Source organism: Astyanax mexicanus, chromosome 5, assembly GCF_023375975.1.
Source record: "Astyanax mexicanus isolate ESR-SI-001 chromosome 5, AstMex3_surface, whole genome shotgun sequence".
Classification (NCBI taxonomy): domain Eukaryota; kingdom Metazoa; phylum Chordata; class Actinopteri; order Characiformes; family Acestrorhamphidae; genus Astyanax; species Astyanax mexicanus.
Window position 1 is genome coordinate 37,262,020 of NC_064412.1, and position 18,487 is coordinate 37,280,506.

General features: G+C 51.6%; 1 protein-coding gene across 1 annotated transcript; it reads left to right on the top strand.

Moving 5' to 3' along the window:
• The first annotated feature begins 9,090 nt into the window (after nucleotides 1–9,090).
• On the top strand, nucleotides 9,091–18,049 carry LOC125802257 (uncharacterized). Its single transcript, XM_049479678.1, has 2 exons — nucleotides 9,091–9,765; nucleotides 15,708–18,049. The coding sequence occupies exon 2, from the start codon at nucleotides 16,071–16,073 to the stop codon at nucleotides 16,845–16,847; it is 777 nt and encodes a 258-aa protein (XP_049335635.1). The 5' UTR covers nucleotides 9,091–9,765; nucleotides 15,708–16,070; the 3' UTR covers nucleotides 16,848–18,049.
• Nucleotides 18,050–18,487: the final 438 nt, after the last annotated feature.

Consider the following 18,487-nt stretch of genomic DNA (forward strand, 5'->3'; position numbering starts at 1 on the left):
ATTCACAGGCTTCTGCCCAGCTACAGGCTTCTGCCCATTCACAGGCTTCTGCCCATTCACAGTCTTCTGCCCAGCTACAGGCTTCTGCACAGCTACAGGCTTCTGCCCGTTCACAGGCTTCTGCCCAGGTACAGTCTTCTGCCCATTCACAGGCTTCTGCCCAGCTACAGGCTTCTGCCCAGCTACAGGCTTCTGCCCATTCACAGGCTTCTGCCCAGCTACAGGCTTCTGCCCTGCTACAGGCTTCTGCCCATTCACAGGCTTCTGCCCAGCTACAGGCTTCTGTACAGCTACAGGCTTCTGCCCATTCACAGGCTTCTGCCCATTCACAGGCTTCTGCCCAGCTAGAGGCTTCTGCCCATTCACAGACTTCTGCCCAGCTACAGGCTTCTGCCCATTCACAGGCTTCTGCCCAGCTACAGGCTTCTGCCCAGCTACAGGCTTCAGCCCATTCACAGGCTTCAACCCAGCTACAGGCTTCTGCCCAGCTACAGGTTTTTGCCCAGCAACAGGCTTCTGCCCAGCTACAGGCTTCTGCCCATTCACAGGCTTCTGCCCAGCTACAGGCTTCTGCCCAGCTACAGGCTTCTGCCCATTCACAGGCTTCTGCCCAGCTACAGGCTTCTGCCCAGCTACAGGCTTCTGCCCATTCACAGGCTTCTGCCCAGGTACAGGCTTCTGTCCATTCACAGGCTTCTTCCCAGCTACAGGCTTCTGCCCAGCTACAGGCTTCTGCCCATTCACAGGCTTCTGCCCAGCTACAGGCTTCTGCCCAGCTACAGGCTTCTGCCCATTCACAGGCTTCTGCCCGGCTACAGGCTTTTGCCCATTCACAGGCTTCTGCCCAGCTACAGGCTTTTGCCCAGCAACAGGCTTTTGCCCATTCACCGGCTTCTGCATAGCTACAGGCTTCTGCCCAGCTACAGGCTTCTGCCCATTCACAGGCTTCTGCCCAGCTACAGGCTTCTGCCCATTCACAGGCTTTTGCCCATTCACAGGCTTCTGCCCAGCTACAGGCTTCTGCACAGCTACAGGCTTCTGCCCGTTCACCGGCTTCTGCCCAGGTACAGGCTTCTGCCCATTCACAGTCTTCTGCCCAGCTACAGGCTTCTGCACAGCTACAGGCTTCTGCCCATTCACAGGCTTCTGCCCAGCTACAGGCTTCTGCCCAGCTACAGGCTTCTGCCCATTCACAGGCTTCTGCCCAGCTACAGTTTTCTGCCCAGGTACAGGCTTCTGTCCATTCACAGGCTTCTGCCCACCTACAGGCTTCTGCCCAGCTTCAGGCTTCTGCCCATTCACAGGCTTCTGCCCAGCTACAGGCTTCTGCCCATTCACAGGCTTCTGCCCATTCACAGGCTTCTGCCCAGCTACAGGCTTCTGCACAGCTACAGGCTTCTGCCCGTTCACAGGCTTCTGCCCAGCTACAGGCTTCTGCCCATTCACAGGCTTCTGCCCAGCTACAGGCTTCTGCCCAGCTACAGGCTTCTGCCCATTCACAGGCTTCTGCCCAGGTACAGGCTTCTGTCCATTCACAGGCTTCTGCCCAGCTACAGGCTTCTGCCCAGCTACAGGCTTCTGCCCATTCACAGGCTTCTGCCCAGCTACAGTTTTCTGCCCAGGTACAGGCTTCTGCCCATTCACAGGCTTCTGCCCAGCTACAGGCTTCTGCCCAGCTACAGGCTTCTGCCCATTCACAGGCTTCTGCCCAGGTACAGGCTTCTGTCCATTCACAGGCTTCTTCCCAGCTACAGGCTTCTGCCCAGCTACAGGCTTCTGCCCATTCACAGGCTTCTGCTCAGCTACAGGCTTCTGCCCAGCTACAGGCTTCTGCCCATTCACAGGCTTCTGCCCGGCTACAGGCTTTTGCCCATTCACAGGCTTCTGCCCAGCTACAGGCTTTTGCCCAGCAACAGGCTTTTGCCCATTCACCGGCTTCTGCATAGCTACAGGCTTCTGCCCAGCTACAGGCTTCTGCCCATTCACAGGCTTCTGCCCAGCTACAGGCTTCTGCCCATTCACAGGCTTCTGCCCAGCTACAGGCTTCTGCCCAGCTACAGGCTTCTGCCCATTCACAGGCTTCTGCCCATTCACAGGCTTCTGCCCAGCTACAGGCTTCTGCACAGCTACAGGCTTCTGCCCGTTCACCGGCTTCTGCCCAGGTACAGGCTTCTGCCCATTCACAGTCTTCTGCCCAGCTACAGGCTTCTGCCCATTCACAGGCTTCTGCCCAGCTACAGGCTTCTGCCCAGCTACAGGCTTCTGCCCATTCACAGGCTTCTGCCCTTTCACAGGCTTCTGCCCAGCTACAGGCTTCTGCACAGCTACAGGCTTCTGCCCATTCACAGGCTTCTGCCCATTCACAGGCTTCTGCCCAGCTACAGGCTTCTGCCCATTCACAGGCTTCTGCACAGCTACAGGCTTCTGCCCAGCTACAGGCTTCTGCCCATTCACAGGCTTCTGCCCAGCTACAGGCTTCTGCCCATTCACAGGCTTCTGCCCAGCTACAGGCTTCTGCCCATTCACAGGCTTCTGTCCATTTACAGGCTTCTGCCCAGCTAGAGGCTTCTGCCCATTTACAGGCTTCTGCCCAGCTAGAGGCTTCTGCCCATTCACAGGCTTCTGCCCATTCACAGGCTTCTGCCCATTCACAGGCTTCTGCCCAGCTACAGGCTTCTGCCCAGCTACAGGCTTCTGCCCATTCACAGGCTTCTGTCCATTTACAGGCTTCTGTCCAGCTAGAGGCTTCTGCTGATTGACAGGCTTCTGCCCAGCTACAGGCTTCTGCCCAGCTACAGGCTTCTGCCCATTCACAGGCTTCTGCCCAGGTACAGGTTTCTGCCCATTCACAGGCTTCTGCCCATTCACAGGCTTCTGCCCAGCTACATGCTTCTGCATAGCTACAGGCTTCTGCCCATTCACAGGCTTCTGCCCAGGTACAGGGTTCTGTCCATTCACAGGCTTCTGCCCAGCTACAGGCTTCTGCCCAGCTACAGGCTTCTGCCCATTCACAGGCATCTGCGCAGCTACAGGCTTCTGCCCAGCTACAGGCTTCTGCCCAGCTACAGGCTTCTGTCCATTTACAGGCTTCTGTCCATTTACAGGCTTCTGCCCAGCTAGAGGCTTCTGCCCAGCTACAGGCTTCTGCCCAGCTACAGGCTTCTGCCCAGCTACAGGCTTCTGCCCAGGTACAGGCTTCTGCCCATTCACAGGCTTCTGCCCATTCACAGGCTTCTGCGCAGCTACAGGCTTCTGCATAGCTACAGGCTTCTGCCCATTCACAGGCTTCTGCCCAGGTACAGGGTTCTGTCCTTTCACAGGCTTCTGCCCAGCTACAGGCTTCTGCCCAGCTACAGGCTTCTGCCCATTCACAGGCTTCTGCCCAGCTACAGGCTTCTGCCCAGCTACAGGCTTCTGCCCATTCAAAGGCTTCTGCCCAGCTACAGTTTTCTGCCCAGGTACAGGCTTCTGTCCATTCACAGGCTTCTGCCCACCTACTGGCTTCTGCCCAGCTACAGGCTTCTGCCCATTCACAGGCTTCTGCCCAGCTACAGGCTTCTGCCCATTCACAGGCTTCTGCCCATTCACAGGCTTCTGCCCAGCTACAGGCTTCTCCACAGCTACAGGCTTCTGCCCGTTCACAGGCTTCTGCCCAGGTACAGGCTTCTGCCCATTCACAGGCCTCTGCCCAGCTACAGGCTTCTGCCCAGCTACATGCTTCTGCCCATTCACAGGCTTCTGCCCAGCTACAGGCTTCTGCCCTGCTACAGGCTTCTGCCCATTCACAGGCTTCTGCCCGGCTACAGTTTTCTGCCCAGGTACAGGCTTCTGTCCATTCACAGGCTTCTGCCCACCTACAGGCTTCTGCCCAGCTACAGGCTTCTGCCCATTCACAGGCTTCTGCCCAGCTACAGGCTTCTGCCCATTCACAGGCTTCTACCCATTCACAGGCTTCTGCCCAGCTACAGGCTTCTGCATAGCTACAGGCTTCTGCCCGTTCACAGGCTTCTGCCCAGGTACAGGCTTCTGCCCATTCACAGGCTTCTGCTCAGCTACAGGCTTCTGCCCATTCACAGGCTTCTGCCCAGCTACAGTTTTCTGCCCAGCTACAGGCTTCTGCCCATTCACAGGCTTCTGCCCAGCTACAGGCTTCTGCCCAGCTACAGGCTTCTGCCCATTCACAGGCTTCTGCCCAGCTACAGGCTTCTGCCCAGCTACAGGCTTCTGCCCATTCACAGGCTTCTGCCCCAGCTACAGGCTTCTGCCCATTCACAGGCTTCTGCCCAGCTACAGGCTTCTGCCCATTCACAGGCTTCTGCCCAGCTACAGGCTTCTGCCCATTCACAGGCTTCTGCTCAGCTACAGGCTTCTGCCCAGGTACAGGCTTCTGCCCATTAACAGGCTTCTGCCCAGCTACAGGCTTCTGCCCATTCACAGGCTTCTGCCCATTTACAGGCTTCTGCCCAGCTACAGGCTTCTGCACAGCTACAGGCTTCTGCCCATTCACAGGCTTCTGCACATTCACAGGCTTCTGCCCATTCACAGGCTTCTGCCCAGCTACAGGCTTCTGCACAGCTACAGGCTTCTGCCCATTCACAGGCTTCTGCATATTCACAGGCTTCTGCCCAGCTACAGGCTTCTGCCCATTCACAGGCTTCTGTCCATTTACAGGCTTCTGCCCAGCTAGAGGCTTCTGCCCATTCACAGGCTTCTGCCCAGCTACAGGCTTCTGCCCATTCACAGGTTTCTGCCCAGCTACAGTTTTCTGCCCAGGTACAGGCTTCTGTCCATTCACAGGCTTCTGCCCATTCACAGGCTTCTGGCCAGGTACAGGTTTCTGGCCAGGTACAGGCTTCTGCCCATTCACAGGCTTCTGCCCATTCACAGGCTTCTGCCCAGCTACAGGCTTCTGCATAGCTACAGGCTTCTGCCCATTCACAGGCTTCTGCCCAGCTACAGGGTTCTGCATAGCTACAGGCTTCTGCCCATTCACAGGCTTCTGCCCAGGTACAGGCTTCTGTCCATTCACAGGCTTCTGCCCAGCTAGAGGCTTCTGCCCAGCTACAGGCTTCTGCCCATTCACAGGCTTCTGCCCAGCTACAGGCTTCTGCCCAGCTACAGGCTTCTGCCCATTCACAGGCTTCTGCCCAGCTACAGTTTTCTGCCCAGGTACAGGCTTCTGTCCATTCACAGGCTTCTGCCCATTCACAGGCTTCTGCCCAGCTACAGGCTTCTGCCCAGATACAGGCTTCTGCCCATTCACAGGCTTCTGCCCATTCACAGGCTTCTGCCCATTCACAGGCTTCTGTCCATTTACAGGCTTCTGCCCAGCTAGAGGCTTCTGCCCATTCACAGGCTTCTGCCCAGCTACAGGCTTCTGCCCATTCACAGGCTTCTGCCCAGCTACAGTTTTCTGCCCAGGTACAGGCTTCTGTCCATTCACAGGCTTCTGCCCATTCACAGGCTTCTGGCCAGGTACAGGTTTCTGGCCAGGTACAGGCTTCTGCCCATTCACAGGCTTCTGCCCATTCACAGGCTTCTGCCCATTCACAGGCTTCTGCCCAGCTACAGGCTTCTGCATAGCTACAGGCTTCTGCCCATTCACAGGCTTCTGCCCAGCTACAGGCTTCTGCATAGCTACAGGCTTCTGCCCATTCACAGGCTTCTGCCCAGCTACAGGGTTCTGCATAGCTACAGGCTTCTGCCCATTCACAGGCTTCTGCCCAGGTACAGGCTTCTGTCCATTCACAGGCTTCTGCCCAGCTACAGGCTTCTGCCCAGCTACAGGCTTCTGCCCATTCACAGGCTTCTGCCCAGCTACAGGCTTCTGCCCAGCTACAGGCTTCTGCCCATTCACAGGCTTCTGCCCAGCTACAGTTTTCTGCCCAGGTACAGGCTTCTGTCCATTCACAGGCTTCTGCCCATTCACAGGCTTCTGCCCAGCTACAGGCTTCTGCCCAGCTACAGGCTTCTGCCCATTCACAGGCTTCTGCCCATTCACAGGCTTCTGCCCATTCACAGGCTTCTGCCCAGCTACAGGCTTCTGCCCATTCACAGGCTTCTGTCCATTTACAGGCTTCTGCCCAGCTAGAGGCTTCTGCCCATTCACATGCTTCTGCCCAGCTACAGGCTTCTGCCCATTCACAGGCTTCTGCCCAGCTACAGTTTTCTGCCCAGCTACAGGCTTCTGCCCATTCACAGTCTTCTGCCCAGCTACAGGCTTCTGCCCAGCTACAGGCTTCTGCCCATTCACAGGCTTCTGCCCAGCTACAGTTTTCTGCCCAGCTACAGGCTTCTGCCCATTCACAGTCTTCTGCCCAGCTACAGGCTTCTGCCCAGCTACAGGCTTCTGCCCATTCACAGGCTTCTGCCCAGCTACAGGCTTCTGCCCATTCACAGGCTTCTGCTCAGCTACAGGCTTCTGCCCAGGTACAGGCTTCTGCCCATTAACAGGCTTCTGCCCAGCTACAGGCTTCTGCCCATTCACAGGCTTCTGCCCATTCACAGGCTTCTGCCCAGCTACAGGCTTCTGCACAGCTACAGGCTTCTGCCCATTCACAGGCTTCTGCCCATTCACAGGCTTCTGCCCATTCACAGGCTTCTGCCCAGCTACAGGCTTCTGCACAGCTACAGGCTTCTGCCCATTCACAGGCTTCTGCCCATTCACAGGCTTCTGCCCAGCTACAGGCTTCTGCACAGCTACAGGCTTCTGCCCATTCACAGGCTTCTGCATATTCACAGGCTTCTGCCCAGCTACAGGCTTCTGCCCATTCACAGGCTTCTGTCCATTTACAGGCTTCTGCCCAGCTAGAGGCTTCTGCCCATTCACAGGCTTCTGCCCAGCTACAGGCTTCTGCCCATTCACAGGCTTCTGCCCAGCTACAGTTTTCTGCCCAGGTACAGGCTTCTGTCCATTCACAGGCTTCTGCCCATTCACAGGCTTCTGGCCAGGTACAGGTTTCTGGCCAGGTACAGGCTTCTGCCCATTCACAGGCTTCTGCCCATTCACAGGCTTCTGCCCAGCTACAGGCTTCTGCATAGCTACAGGCTTCTGCCCATTCACAGGCTTCTGCCCAGGTACAGGCTTCTGTCCATTCACAGGCTTCTGCCCAGCTACAGGCTTCTGCCCAGCTACAGGCTTCTGCCCATTCACAGGCTTCTGCCCAGCTATAGGTTTCTGCCCAGCTACAGGCTTCTGCCCATTCACAGGCTTCTGCCCAGCTACAGTTTTCTGCCCAGGTACAGGCTTCTGTCCATTCACAGGCTTCTGCCCATTCACAGGCTTCTGCCCAGCTACAGGCTTCTGCCCAGCTACAGGCTTCTGCCCAGCTACAGGCTTCTGCCCATTCACAGGCTTCTGCCCAGCTACAGGCTTCTGCCCAGCTACAGGCTTCTGCCCATTCACAGGCTTCTGTCCATTTACAGGCTTCTGCCCAGCTAGAGGCTTCTGCTCATTCACAGGCTTCTGCCCAGCTACAGGCTTCTGCCCAGCTACAGGCTTCTGCCCATTCACAGGCTTCTGCCCAGGTACAGGCTTCTGCCCATTCACAGGCTTCTGCCCATTCACAGGCTTCTGCCCAGCTACAGGCTTCTGCATAGCTACAGGCTTCTGCCCATTCACAGGCTTCTGCCCAGGTACAGGCTTCTGCCCATTCACAGGCTTCTGCCCATTCACAGGCTTCTGCCCAGCTACAGGCTTCTGCATAGCTACAGGCTTCTGCCCATTCACAGGCTTCTGCCCAGGTACAGGCTTCTGTCCATTCACAGGCTTCTGCCCAGCTACAGGCTTCTGCCCAGCTACAGGTTTCTGCCCATTCACAGGCTTCTGCCCAGCTACAGGCTTCTGCCCATTCACAGGCTTCTGCCCAGCTACAGTTTTCTGCCCAGGTACAGGCTTCTGTCCATTCACAGGCTTCTGCCCACCTACAGGCTTCTGCCCAGCTACAGGCTTCTGCCCATTCACAGGCTTCTGCCCGGCTACAGGCTTCTGCCCATTCACAGGCTTCTGCACAGCTACAGGTTTTTGCCCAGCAACAGGCTTTTGCCCAGCTACAGGCTTCTGCCCAGCTACAGGCTTCTGCCCATTCACAGGCTTCTGTCCATTTACAGGCTTCTGCCCAGCTAGAGGCTTCTGCCCATTCACAGGCTTCTGCCCAGCTACAGGCTTCTGCCCAGCTACAGGCTTCTGCCCATTCACAGGCTTCTGCCCAGCTACAGGCTTCTGCCCATTCACAGGCTTCTGCCCATTCACAGGCTTCTGCCCAGCTACAGGCTTCTGCACAGCTACAGGTTTCTGCCCGTTCACAGGCTTCTGCCCAGGTACAGGCTTCTGCCCATTCACAGGCTTCTGCCCAGCTACAGTTTTCTGCCCAGGTACAGGCTTCTGTACATTCACAGGCTTCTGCCCACCTACAGGCTTCTGCCCAGCTACAGGCTTCTGCCCATTCACAGGCTTCTGCCCAGCTACAGGCTTCTGCCCATTCACAGGCTTCTGCCCATTCACAGGCTTCTGCCCAGCTACAGGCTTCTGCCCATTCACAGGCTTCTGCCCAGCTACAGGCTTCTGCCCATTCACAGGCTTCTGCCCATTCACAGGCTTCTGCCCAGCTACAGGCTTCTGCACAGCTACAGGTTTCTGCCCGTTCACAGGCTTCTGCCCAGGTACAGGCTTCTGCCCATTCACAGGCTTCTGCCCAGCTACAGTTTTCTGCCCAGGTACAGGCTTCTGTACATTCACAGGCTTCTGCCCACCTACAGGCTTCTGCCCAGCTACAGGCTTCTGCCCATTCACAGGCTTCTGCCCAGCTACAGGCTTCTGCCCATTCACAGGCTTCTGCCCAGCTACAGGTTTTTGCCCAGCAACAGGCTTTTGCCCAGCTACAGGCTTCTGCCCAGCTACAGGCTTCTGCCCATTCACAGGCTTCTGTCCATTTACAGGCTTCTGCCCAGCTAGAGGCTTCTGCCCATTCACAGGCTTCTGCCCAGTGACGTGGGAAATTTCATTATCACCATGTTTTTACTATTATAACCACCTTGTTATGACAAATGTAATCATTTTATGCATGTTCATTTTATTAGATGTGCTTAATCACACTCAATATTCACAGTGGTAATTCACTTCATATTAGCTCGTTTTGCAGAGTTACCTTGTAGGTCATTCCGACATTTGTGTACGTGCTAGCTAGCAGAGAAACCTTGTCTGATAACCATTTTGGGTAAACACCAGGATGTGAACGTGAAGAGGTTATGCTGACATTTCTGACGGGAAACAACCCTAAAAAGGTCTGCCTGGGAACAGAAGGGAGTTTCCGTCTTGGGATAGAAGGGAGATTTTGAAGGATGCCGTTGCAAGCGGGAAACCTTATGTCCATACATGGTTTAAGGTTCCGGATACAGCGGAGCGGGGATAAATAATGGCTCTGAGAGACTGTTACTCTCAGAGCACTTTCAGAGCGTGATGATTTCATGACTGATTGTACTCTCAATAATTTGCATTAATAAAAACTTGTTACTCATCTGACACGACTCAGAACTTAATATTTGTCTTTATTAATCGTCACAGGAATTTCCACCACAAACTGGCGTCACGAGACAGGATCCCAGAGTGATCGACGGACGGAGAAAGGTCCCTCTCATCGAGGACGCTCTCCGGTGAGACCGGACCCAAAACGAGGAAGGCCCACAGACAAAGGGACAGTACCGTGGGGGTGAAGGGGGGCAGGTCTCCATCCGCCGATCTGACGGGATTTAATAAGAACCTTGGTGGTAAGTGACAAAATCAGTTTTTGAAAAAACTTAATATTAAATTCCCTCCACCGGTCCTCAAGCAGCTCCTTCTTGAGAATAAAAAAGTACCTATATGGCAGTTAGCGGCCCTTTAAAGGGGTGGCAGTTAGCGGTATAGTATATGTGGCAGTTTTAACGGCATATAACTCGTGGCAGTTAACGGCGTCCAAAGACGCGGCAGTTAGCGGCGTGTGTACAAAACCCACCTGGTTGATAAGGTCTCTAAGTACAGACGTGTATTAGAGTAAAATAGGTCCGGACCGCTAGAAGGACTGCAAGAATAGAGGAGGGTGAGAACAATTTTTGGGAACTAAATTTCTGAGTCAAGTGAGAGAACAACAAAATGGGATCCCACTTAGCTAAAGAATTAAAATATAACCCAAAAATACACACTGCTCCATTATTTCATGAGATGAGTAGAAATTATGGCACAGAGAGTGTAATGTATGTTCCAATTTGGATTAGATACTTTGGATTTCCAGTAAATGGCAGTCTTGGTGTTAGATATTTAGGGAGATTCAAGCAGAGGATACAGCAGCCGCCCATGGGGTGTCCACGGGCAGTAACTAATCATTGGAAAAAGCATAAGGAAAATATGTTAAGGGCAGCAGGGTTTTGGATAGAGGAGGCAGAAAAACGGGAGAAAGAAAGGGAGGGGGGTGCAATTAAACCCATGTCTCAGTGTCTCTCAGCAGTGCTCGATCCTGACCTGGACGCCGCCTGTCCCCGACGCCCACCACCTAACAACAATCAAGTAGGCGCTCCAGCAGCTGAGGCACCACCACCACCAGCAGCTGAGATACCACCACCACCGCCACCACCACCAGCGTATGCAGGCCCATTTCAACCCGGTCCATATGCAGAACTGAGGGAGAGGCTGGATGAGATGATAGCCAACACAAGTTTGGGGACCAACGCCCCAGCAAGTTCCCCGGTGTCAAGCAACACAAGGCAAAAGAGGCCAGGGGGGGGGGCAAACCAATCTCCCTCCTGCAAAGCCCCAAAACACAGGGCGTTTGGACCAGTCAGATGATCTGATTTTCGTAGGACCGATGGTTGAAGTAGCAGGGCATGAAGGGCCAATGCTAGTTCACAGATACTGGACTGAAAAGGACATTTTGGAAGTTTCTACTGGATTACCAGACCCACAACAAGTTGGAGGAAGGAAATTCGGAAATGAATTTGAGAACTTTTGTATTTCGTGCCGACCCACAGCCAACGAGATAAAGCGCATCCTGATGAGAAAACTTGGATCAAGTTACTGCAAGATTGACAGAGGTTGGCCGCAGCAGGACATCAGACTGGGTGATGTTCAGTGGAATCGAGATCCTGCAGCAGACCCAGATGTGAATTTGGAGTACAGGAACATGATAAGAGACTTAAAAGAGCGTCTTGTTGCAGCTTTTCCCCTTCACGTCAACATGGGAAAAATCGCTGAATGCAAACAGGAAGACGGAGAGACTGTGCAGGATTATATGGTTCGTCTAACCAGAATCCACACTGATCATAGTGGACTTGACGCTCCTGCAGCCAGAGCAGAAAATGCTGATGCGGTTTCTTCCTGGGAAGCACACTTGCGCAATAGCTTCCTACTGGGACTGAAGCCAGAATTGGCCAATTCCATCAAACAACACTGTATTGGATATTATCGACAACCTCTCAGCGTTATTGAAGATCATGCCAGACACTATGAGATTCTCTTCAAAAATCAAGAGAAGAAAAAGGAGAAGAAAAAGTCTGAAACGATGGATCAAGCTATGTTAACGATGGTACAGCAGGTAACGGAGCTAACTGCAAGCTCCCAGAGGGGAAAAGGAAAAGCACGAGGAAAAGGAAGAGGTAGAGGAAGAGGTGGACGAGGTGGACGAAGTGGATTTGCTGGTAACGGGCCTGTATTCCGACCACCAGCTCCTCAACAACAGCAACAAAACAGTCAGGAGGACGAAACTGAAGTGGATTGGACAAACAGGTGTTATGCCTGTAGAAGGGAAGGACACTTTGCTAGAGACTGTCCTGGAGAAGTTGACAGCAGTGCGTCAAACAAGTGACGGGCGGCGGAGAGGCAGGACGGCACAGACGAGTCCACTGAGTCATCGGACAGGGAAGTAGATCTTTCTTTCTCTTACCTTAGTTTAGTGCAGCAATTAACCAATAATCCTACAGCAATGCCAATGTTAAATGTTGAAGTATGTGGAAAGACATTGAAATTTATGGTTGACAGCGGTGCTGGTTATTCTGTAATTAGGGCTGAGGATTTGAAATGTGAAACACAACCAGGAAAACATACAGCATTAATTGGGGTAGGAGGGCAAATAGTTAAAGAAAAGGTGTCTGTGCCTCTCCAATGTTCTTTAAATGATCGATCCTTCTCTCACTGCTTTTTGATCTCCTCAACGTGCCCAGTAAACTTGTTGGCTAGAGATTTGATGTGTAAATTAGGTTGTAACTTGATTAGCTCACCAACTGGTTTATCTATAGAATTTGAACAACCATGCATGGTCCAATTTGCACCTGGGGCTCCAGGATATGCATATATGTGGCGTTGTGTAGAAGAACAGAGTGAAACAATGAAACATTTTCTGTCACAAACAAAGAAACTGGTGACAAAGCCTTTAGAGTGGAAGCAAACTGATTTGCATTATACATCCCACATTAGCAGTGGGCCAGACCATGAATACGAACAGTTATTTTACCACCAGACTTCAGAACCACTGTCTACAACATTTTTAATTTGGGACAGTGAAAAGGCAGCAGCTATGGTCTCTTTAACTAAACAGCAGGACACTTTGTTCACAGTAGAAAATTCCTCCCCTCACATCTCCCTGGCCAGAGTTAACCATACCGTGCCATGGGAAAATATTGGTCCATGGGCTTTACGGGTGGCCAGGGCTAAAGATTGGGTTAATACAATACACCCCAATGTGCAGCACAGCGCCTCCACCCACACGTGGAGATGCCCTTATCAGTATCGTTTGAAAACAGAGCCTACAGTGGAGCTGTTTGGCAGCGCGCCACTGGTGCAGGCGGTTTCGCTCACAGAGGAAGAGGAACTGGAGCTCAGCTCTCTCCCTCCTCAGCTGTGGGCCAGCAGTAAGTATGATGTAGGGTTGATTAAAGGCTGTGAACCTGTGTCCATTACACCTAAGTCTTCATATAGGCCTAGACAAGCTCAATATCCTTTGAAACCTGAAGCAGTTGAAGGCATTAGGCCCGTGTTTCAAGCTCTTCTTGAAAAAGGGGTCATAGTGCCATGCGCAGACTCACCAGTTAGAACACCAATCTTTCCTGTTAAGAAGCCCGGCCGGGATGAGTGGAGATTTGTACAAGATTTGCAAGCGGTAAATGCAGCAGTTCAAGCACGAGCCCCTGAGGTTCCAAATCCCCACACTATTTTGTCTCAGATACCAACGGAACACACCCACTACAGTGTAGTGGATCTGGCTAATGCATTTTTCAGTGTTCCAATTCATCCAGACAGCAGATTCTGGTTTGCATTCTCCTTTGAAGGGAAAGCATATACTTTTACGAGGTTGTGTCAGGGTTATTGTGAGTCACCTACTATCTATAATGCTGCACTGAGAGATAGCCTGGCAAGCTTAGTTCTACCGCAAGGGGTCACTCTGGCGCAGTACATGGATGATCTTCTCATCTCTGCCCCCTCGCGGCAGCTTTGTAAACAAGCCACATTACAGTTGCTGAAACACTTGGCTGAGCAAGGCCACAAGGCCAGCAAAGCAAAATTACAGTACTGTAAGACTGAGGTTACGTTTGTGGGCCATGTCATAAGGGCAAGAGAGAGACGCATGGCAACTGACAGAATTGAGGCAATTTGCCAAATTCCTAAGCCCACAACAAAGAAGCAACTGCTTTCCTTTTTAGGAATGTGTTCATACTGCCGCACTTTCATTTCCTCCTATGCAGAGCAGGAGGGCCCTCTCAGAGATATTATTCCTACGAAAGGGGTTAGCACTGCAAAACTGCAGTGGACACAAGAGGCAGAAGAAGCATTTATACAGCTTAAGGTGGCTTTGCAAAATATGCCAGCATTGGGCATACCTGATCCAACTAAACCTTTTGTTCAGATGGTAGATGCAAAAGGCATCTATATGACTTCAGTGCTTACTCAAAAACATGGAGATAAGCTTCGCCCTGTTGCATACTTCTCTTGTAAGCTGGACTCAGTGGCTCAGGGCCTGCCCACCTGCCTTAGAGCAGTGGCAGCAGCAGAAAAGGCACTAATAGCTTCAAGAGACATTGTGGCTTATGCTCCACTTACATTAAAGGTACCACATGCAGTGCACAACATTCTCCAAGATCAGAGAGTTGCACATCTATCAGCCCAGAGATGGCTGCGATATCACACTGCTTTACTTGACATGCCTAATGTTACAGTACAACGTTGTAGCACGCTCAATCCTGCTTCCCTCCTGCCAACTCCAGAGGATGGGGAGCCACACGACTGTCAGCTGTTGCTGCAGCACGCGTGCACACCACGAATAGATTTGCAAGAAGAGCCATTGCACAATGCGCAAATGGAGCTCTTTGTTGATGGCTCAGCAAGCAGAGATAAGACAGGAACGAACAGAGTAGCATACGCTGTAGTGTCAGCCACAGAGGTCTTGGACACTGGCGTTTTGCCCAGCTCTTACTCAGCACAGGCAGCTGAGCTAGTAGCCCTTACAAAAGCATGCGAATTGGCAAAAGGTCAATCATTGAATGCGTACACTGACAGCAGGTACGCATGGGGCGTGGCAAATGATTTTGGTTTTATGTGGAAGCAGCGTAATTTCCTGACAAGTTCAGGAACAAAGATCAAACACCATGAGCTGATTAACAACTTGCTTTCTGCTCTTTTGCTTCCCTCACAGATCGCAGTAATCAAGTGTGCCGCACACACATCCACAGGAGATCCAGTGAGCAGGGGAAATGCGTTTGCAGACAGCGTCGCTAAGCACACAGCTCATAATGCAAACATCACAGCTGCACAAATTTCTACACCAGAGCAGGAGAAACCTTCCTTAATTGACATTCAGTCAATGGCAACACCATTAGAGAAAAACTTGTGGGCTAAAACTGATTGTTACAAAGACAATGGCATTTGGAGACAGAAATCCACCAACAGGCCGCTCCTGCCCAAACAATATGCTAAGGTTTTGATCAAAATTGTCCATGGGAGGAGTCACATGGCCAAGGGAGGGATAGTAGAGCAGATTTCCAGGTATTGGTATGCACCTGGACTCCACACACTTGCCCAAAATTTTTGTTCTTCATGTCTCATCTGTGCTCAACACACACACAGACATGCTGCACCACTCACACAGCAGCCAGCAGGTCATCCACCTGCCACAGAACCATTTCAACACTGGCAGATAGACTTTGTAGAGCTAACTCCAGCTGAAGGAAAAAAGTTTCTCCTGGTCTGTGTTTGCATGTTCAGTAAATGGATTGAAGCTTTCCCAACAGGTAAACAGGATGGAGAAGCAATGGCTAAAGCATTTCTCAGAGAACTGATCCCAAGATTTGGTCTGCCAAAAAGGGTTTCTAGCGACAATGGCACACCATTTGTACACACAGGGCTCAAAAGTTTGACCAAATATTTGGGTATTGACATGCACAAGCATTGTAGTTACCACCCCGCCTCAGCAGGGGCAGTAGAGAGAGCAAACGGCACCATCAAAAATGGATTGGCAAAAATTACACAGCAAACAGGTCTAAATTGGGTCAAATGTCTCCCTCTGGTCCTGTGGCAAAGCAGAACCAGGGTGCAAGCAAAAACAGGCCTAAGTGCATTTGAGATTGTTTTTGGCAGACCTCCCAATGTAGGAGTGGGCCCCCCCCCACTGGAGGATCAACTGTTAGACCACACACTTGTTGAATACTGTATCTCATTGCATGATTCTCTTTTGTCTGCATCTCGACAGGTAAAAGCTGTGCTACCTCAACCAGCTGACCAACCCTTCCATAACCACAAGCCAGGAGACTGGGTGCTGATCAAGGATCTGCGGAGACGAAGGTGGAACCAGCAAAGGTGGACTGGACCTCATCTTGTGCTCCTGACGACCCACACTGCGCTGAAGATTGAAGGACGTGGAACCTGGGTTCATCACACACACTGCAAGAAGGCCCCCACCAAACCTGAAGAAGAGGAAGCTCTGGTTGATCAGTGAGTGGGTGTCTTAAGGTCTCACGGCTGGTGGGACGAGTGCGATTGGGCGTGCCCGCACTCTGAGCACTAAAGTGTCTACATAGGCTAGGGGCACCCACCCTGATAAACCAGTATCACCATGCTGTGGCTGTTAATGGTGGTGACCCTCCTACCTGGGTCCCATCAGTCCCTTCAGGACCGAGTGGAACAACAGTGCTTTGGAAACAAAGCATGCATGGCCACAGTAGCAGCAGCTGACGAGGTGTCTCCCAACAGAGAATGTATTGTCTGCCACAAGCTTGCTGTCCCCTGGATACCAACTCCTTTAAACAATGTGACCGCTGCTACATTGCTGAAGGATCCAGCAGACTGTGCTCTAGACAGGCAGATGGCATTTATGCTAAATGTATCAGCCCATTTCGCAGCCATGAAACAAAGCCCTCCATTTAATGGAAATGTGACTGCTATGTTTCAGATGATGCCCCAATGTAACATGACCCACCCCGGACCAAGATATGAGCCAAAATTTGCGAACATGTCTTTCACCACGGTGCCCCCTCTCAATGCATCCACCTGCATGTGCTCATCTGGAATAAGAGGAGGGCCTCGTTTAGGGTACACTGACTGTAAAGTTAACATCACCTTCTATGATAGCTTAGGCTTCAACTGTTCAATATCGGATGGCACTCACACCGTGAGACCCAACTACACAGAATGTCACATCATGTCAGGGGCCCGTACTTCGGGACCTGTGAGCTGGGTGTGTGGCCAAACTGCCTACACCAATCTACCACGAAAGAAGAACCGGAACGGGACTTTGGTCCACTCATTCCCTTGGAATGGGTGTTGCACTCCAGCTATGGTGGTCCCACACATGGCAGTTCTCCCTAAGAACTCTTTGACTAGGAAACGATGAGCCGTGGGTTCGAAATACAACGGGTATGTCCTGGCTGACCCTTGGACAACACCTGGAGCATCAGTTGGATGGTCCCTTTTCCTAGGAGGTGGAACAACTGCTACTTTGAATAAGATCAATGGACTTGCATGGCAAATGTTGGTTATGGCTAATAGTAGCACCGAAGCCTTTTTTCTAATAAATGCAGAGATGAGGGCCATACGTCAGGCTGTACTTCAGAATAGAATGGCTCTTGATCTTTTGCTGTCCCATGAAGGGGGAGTGTGTCAGGTTTTGAACACCTCTTGTTGTTTTTCAATTCCAGACTATTATGAGAACATCACTGACCTTGTAAGTCACATGAAACAAGCAATCCATGAACCTCCACCTGTGAATGAGCCATGGCTAGCATGGCTGGAGTCTTTTTTAGGGCCATGGGGACGTTGGCTACTGCCTATGGTCCTCCCTATTATTTGTTTGGGACTCCTTATCCTATGTATCGTACCATGTGTTATGAATTGTATCTCAAATATGATTACTCGTGCATTCAGTCACTACCAGATGTTTCAGATGATTCCAGGTGACGAAGACCCTGTTATAGGGCTATCCCTAATGCTTACTGAGGAACCTCAGTATGAGAATCCGAGCAATGTGTAGGAAATTGTGTGAGTTGATTCCTAGAATCAAAAGGGAGGAGTGACGTGGGAAATTTCATTATCACCATGTTATTACTATTATAACCACCTTGTTATGACAAATGTAATCATTTTATGCATGTTCATTTTATTAGATGTGCTTAATCACACTCAATATTCACAGTGGTAATTCACTTCATATTAGCTCGTTTTGCAGAGTTACCTTGTAGGTCATTCCGACATTTGTGTACGTGCTAGCTAGCAGAGAAACCTTGTCTGATAACCATTTTGGGTAAACACCAGGATGTGAACGTGAAGAGGTTATGCTGACATTTCTGACGGGAAACAACCCTAAAAAGGTCTGCCTGGGAACAGAAGGGAGTTTCCGTCTTGGGATAGAAGGGAGATTTTGAAGGATGCCGTTGCAAGCGGGAAACCTTATGTCCATACATGGTTTAAGGTTCCGGATACAGCGGAGCGGGGATAAATAATGGCTCTGAGAGACTGTTACTCTCAGAGCACTTTCAGAGCGTGATGATTTCATGACTGATTGTACTCTCAATAATTTGCATTAATAAAAACTTGTTACTCATCTGACACGACTCAGAACTTAATATTTGTCTTTATTAATCGTCACAGGAATTTCCACCACACCAGCTACAGGCTTCTGCCCAGCTACAGGCTTCTGCCCATTCACAGGCTTCTGCCCAGCTACAGGCTTCTGCCCAGCTACAGGCTTCTGCCCATTCACAGACTTCTGCCCATTCACAGGTTTCTGCCCAGCTACAGGCTTCTGCCCATTCACAGGCTTCTGCCCAGCTACAGGCTTCTGCACAGCTACAGGCTTCTGCCCATTCACAGGCTTCTGCCCAGGTACAGGCTTCTGCCCATTCACAGGCTTCTGCCCATTCACAGGCTTCTGCCCAGCTACAGGCTTCTGCATAGCTACAGGCTTCTGCCCATTCACAGGCTTCTGCCCAGCTACAGGCTTCTGCCCAGCTACAGGCTTCTGCCCATTCACAGGCT

Bases quoted from the DNA above. Each gene is read 5' to 3' on its own strand.
- LOC125802257 (XM_049479678.1), top strand. From the start codon at position 16,071: ATGCTGTGGCTGTTAATGGTGGTGACCCTCCTACCTGGGTCCCATCAG.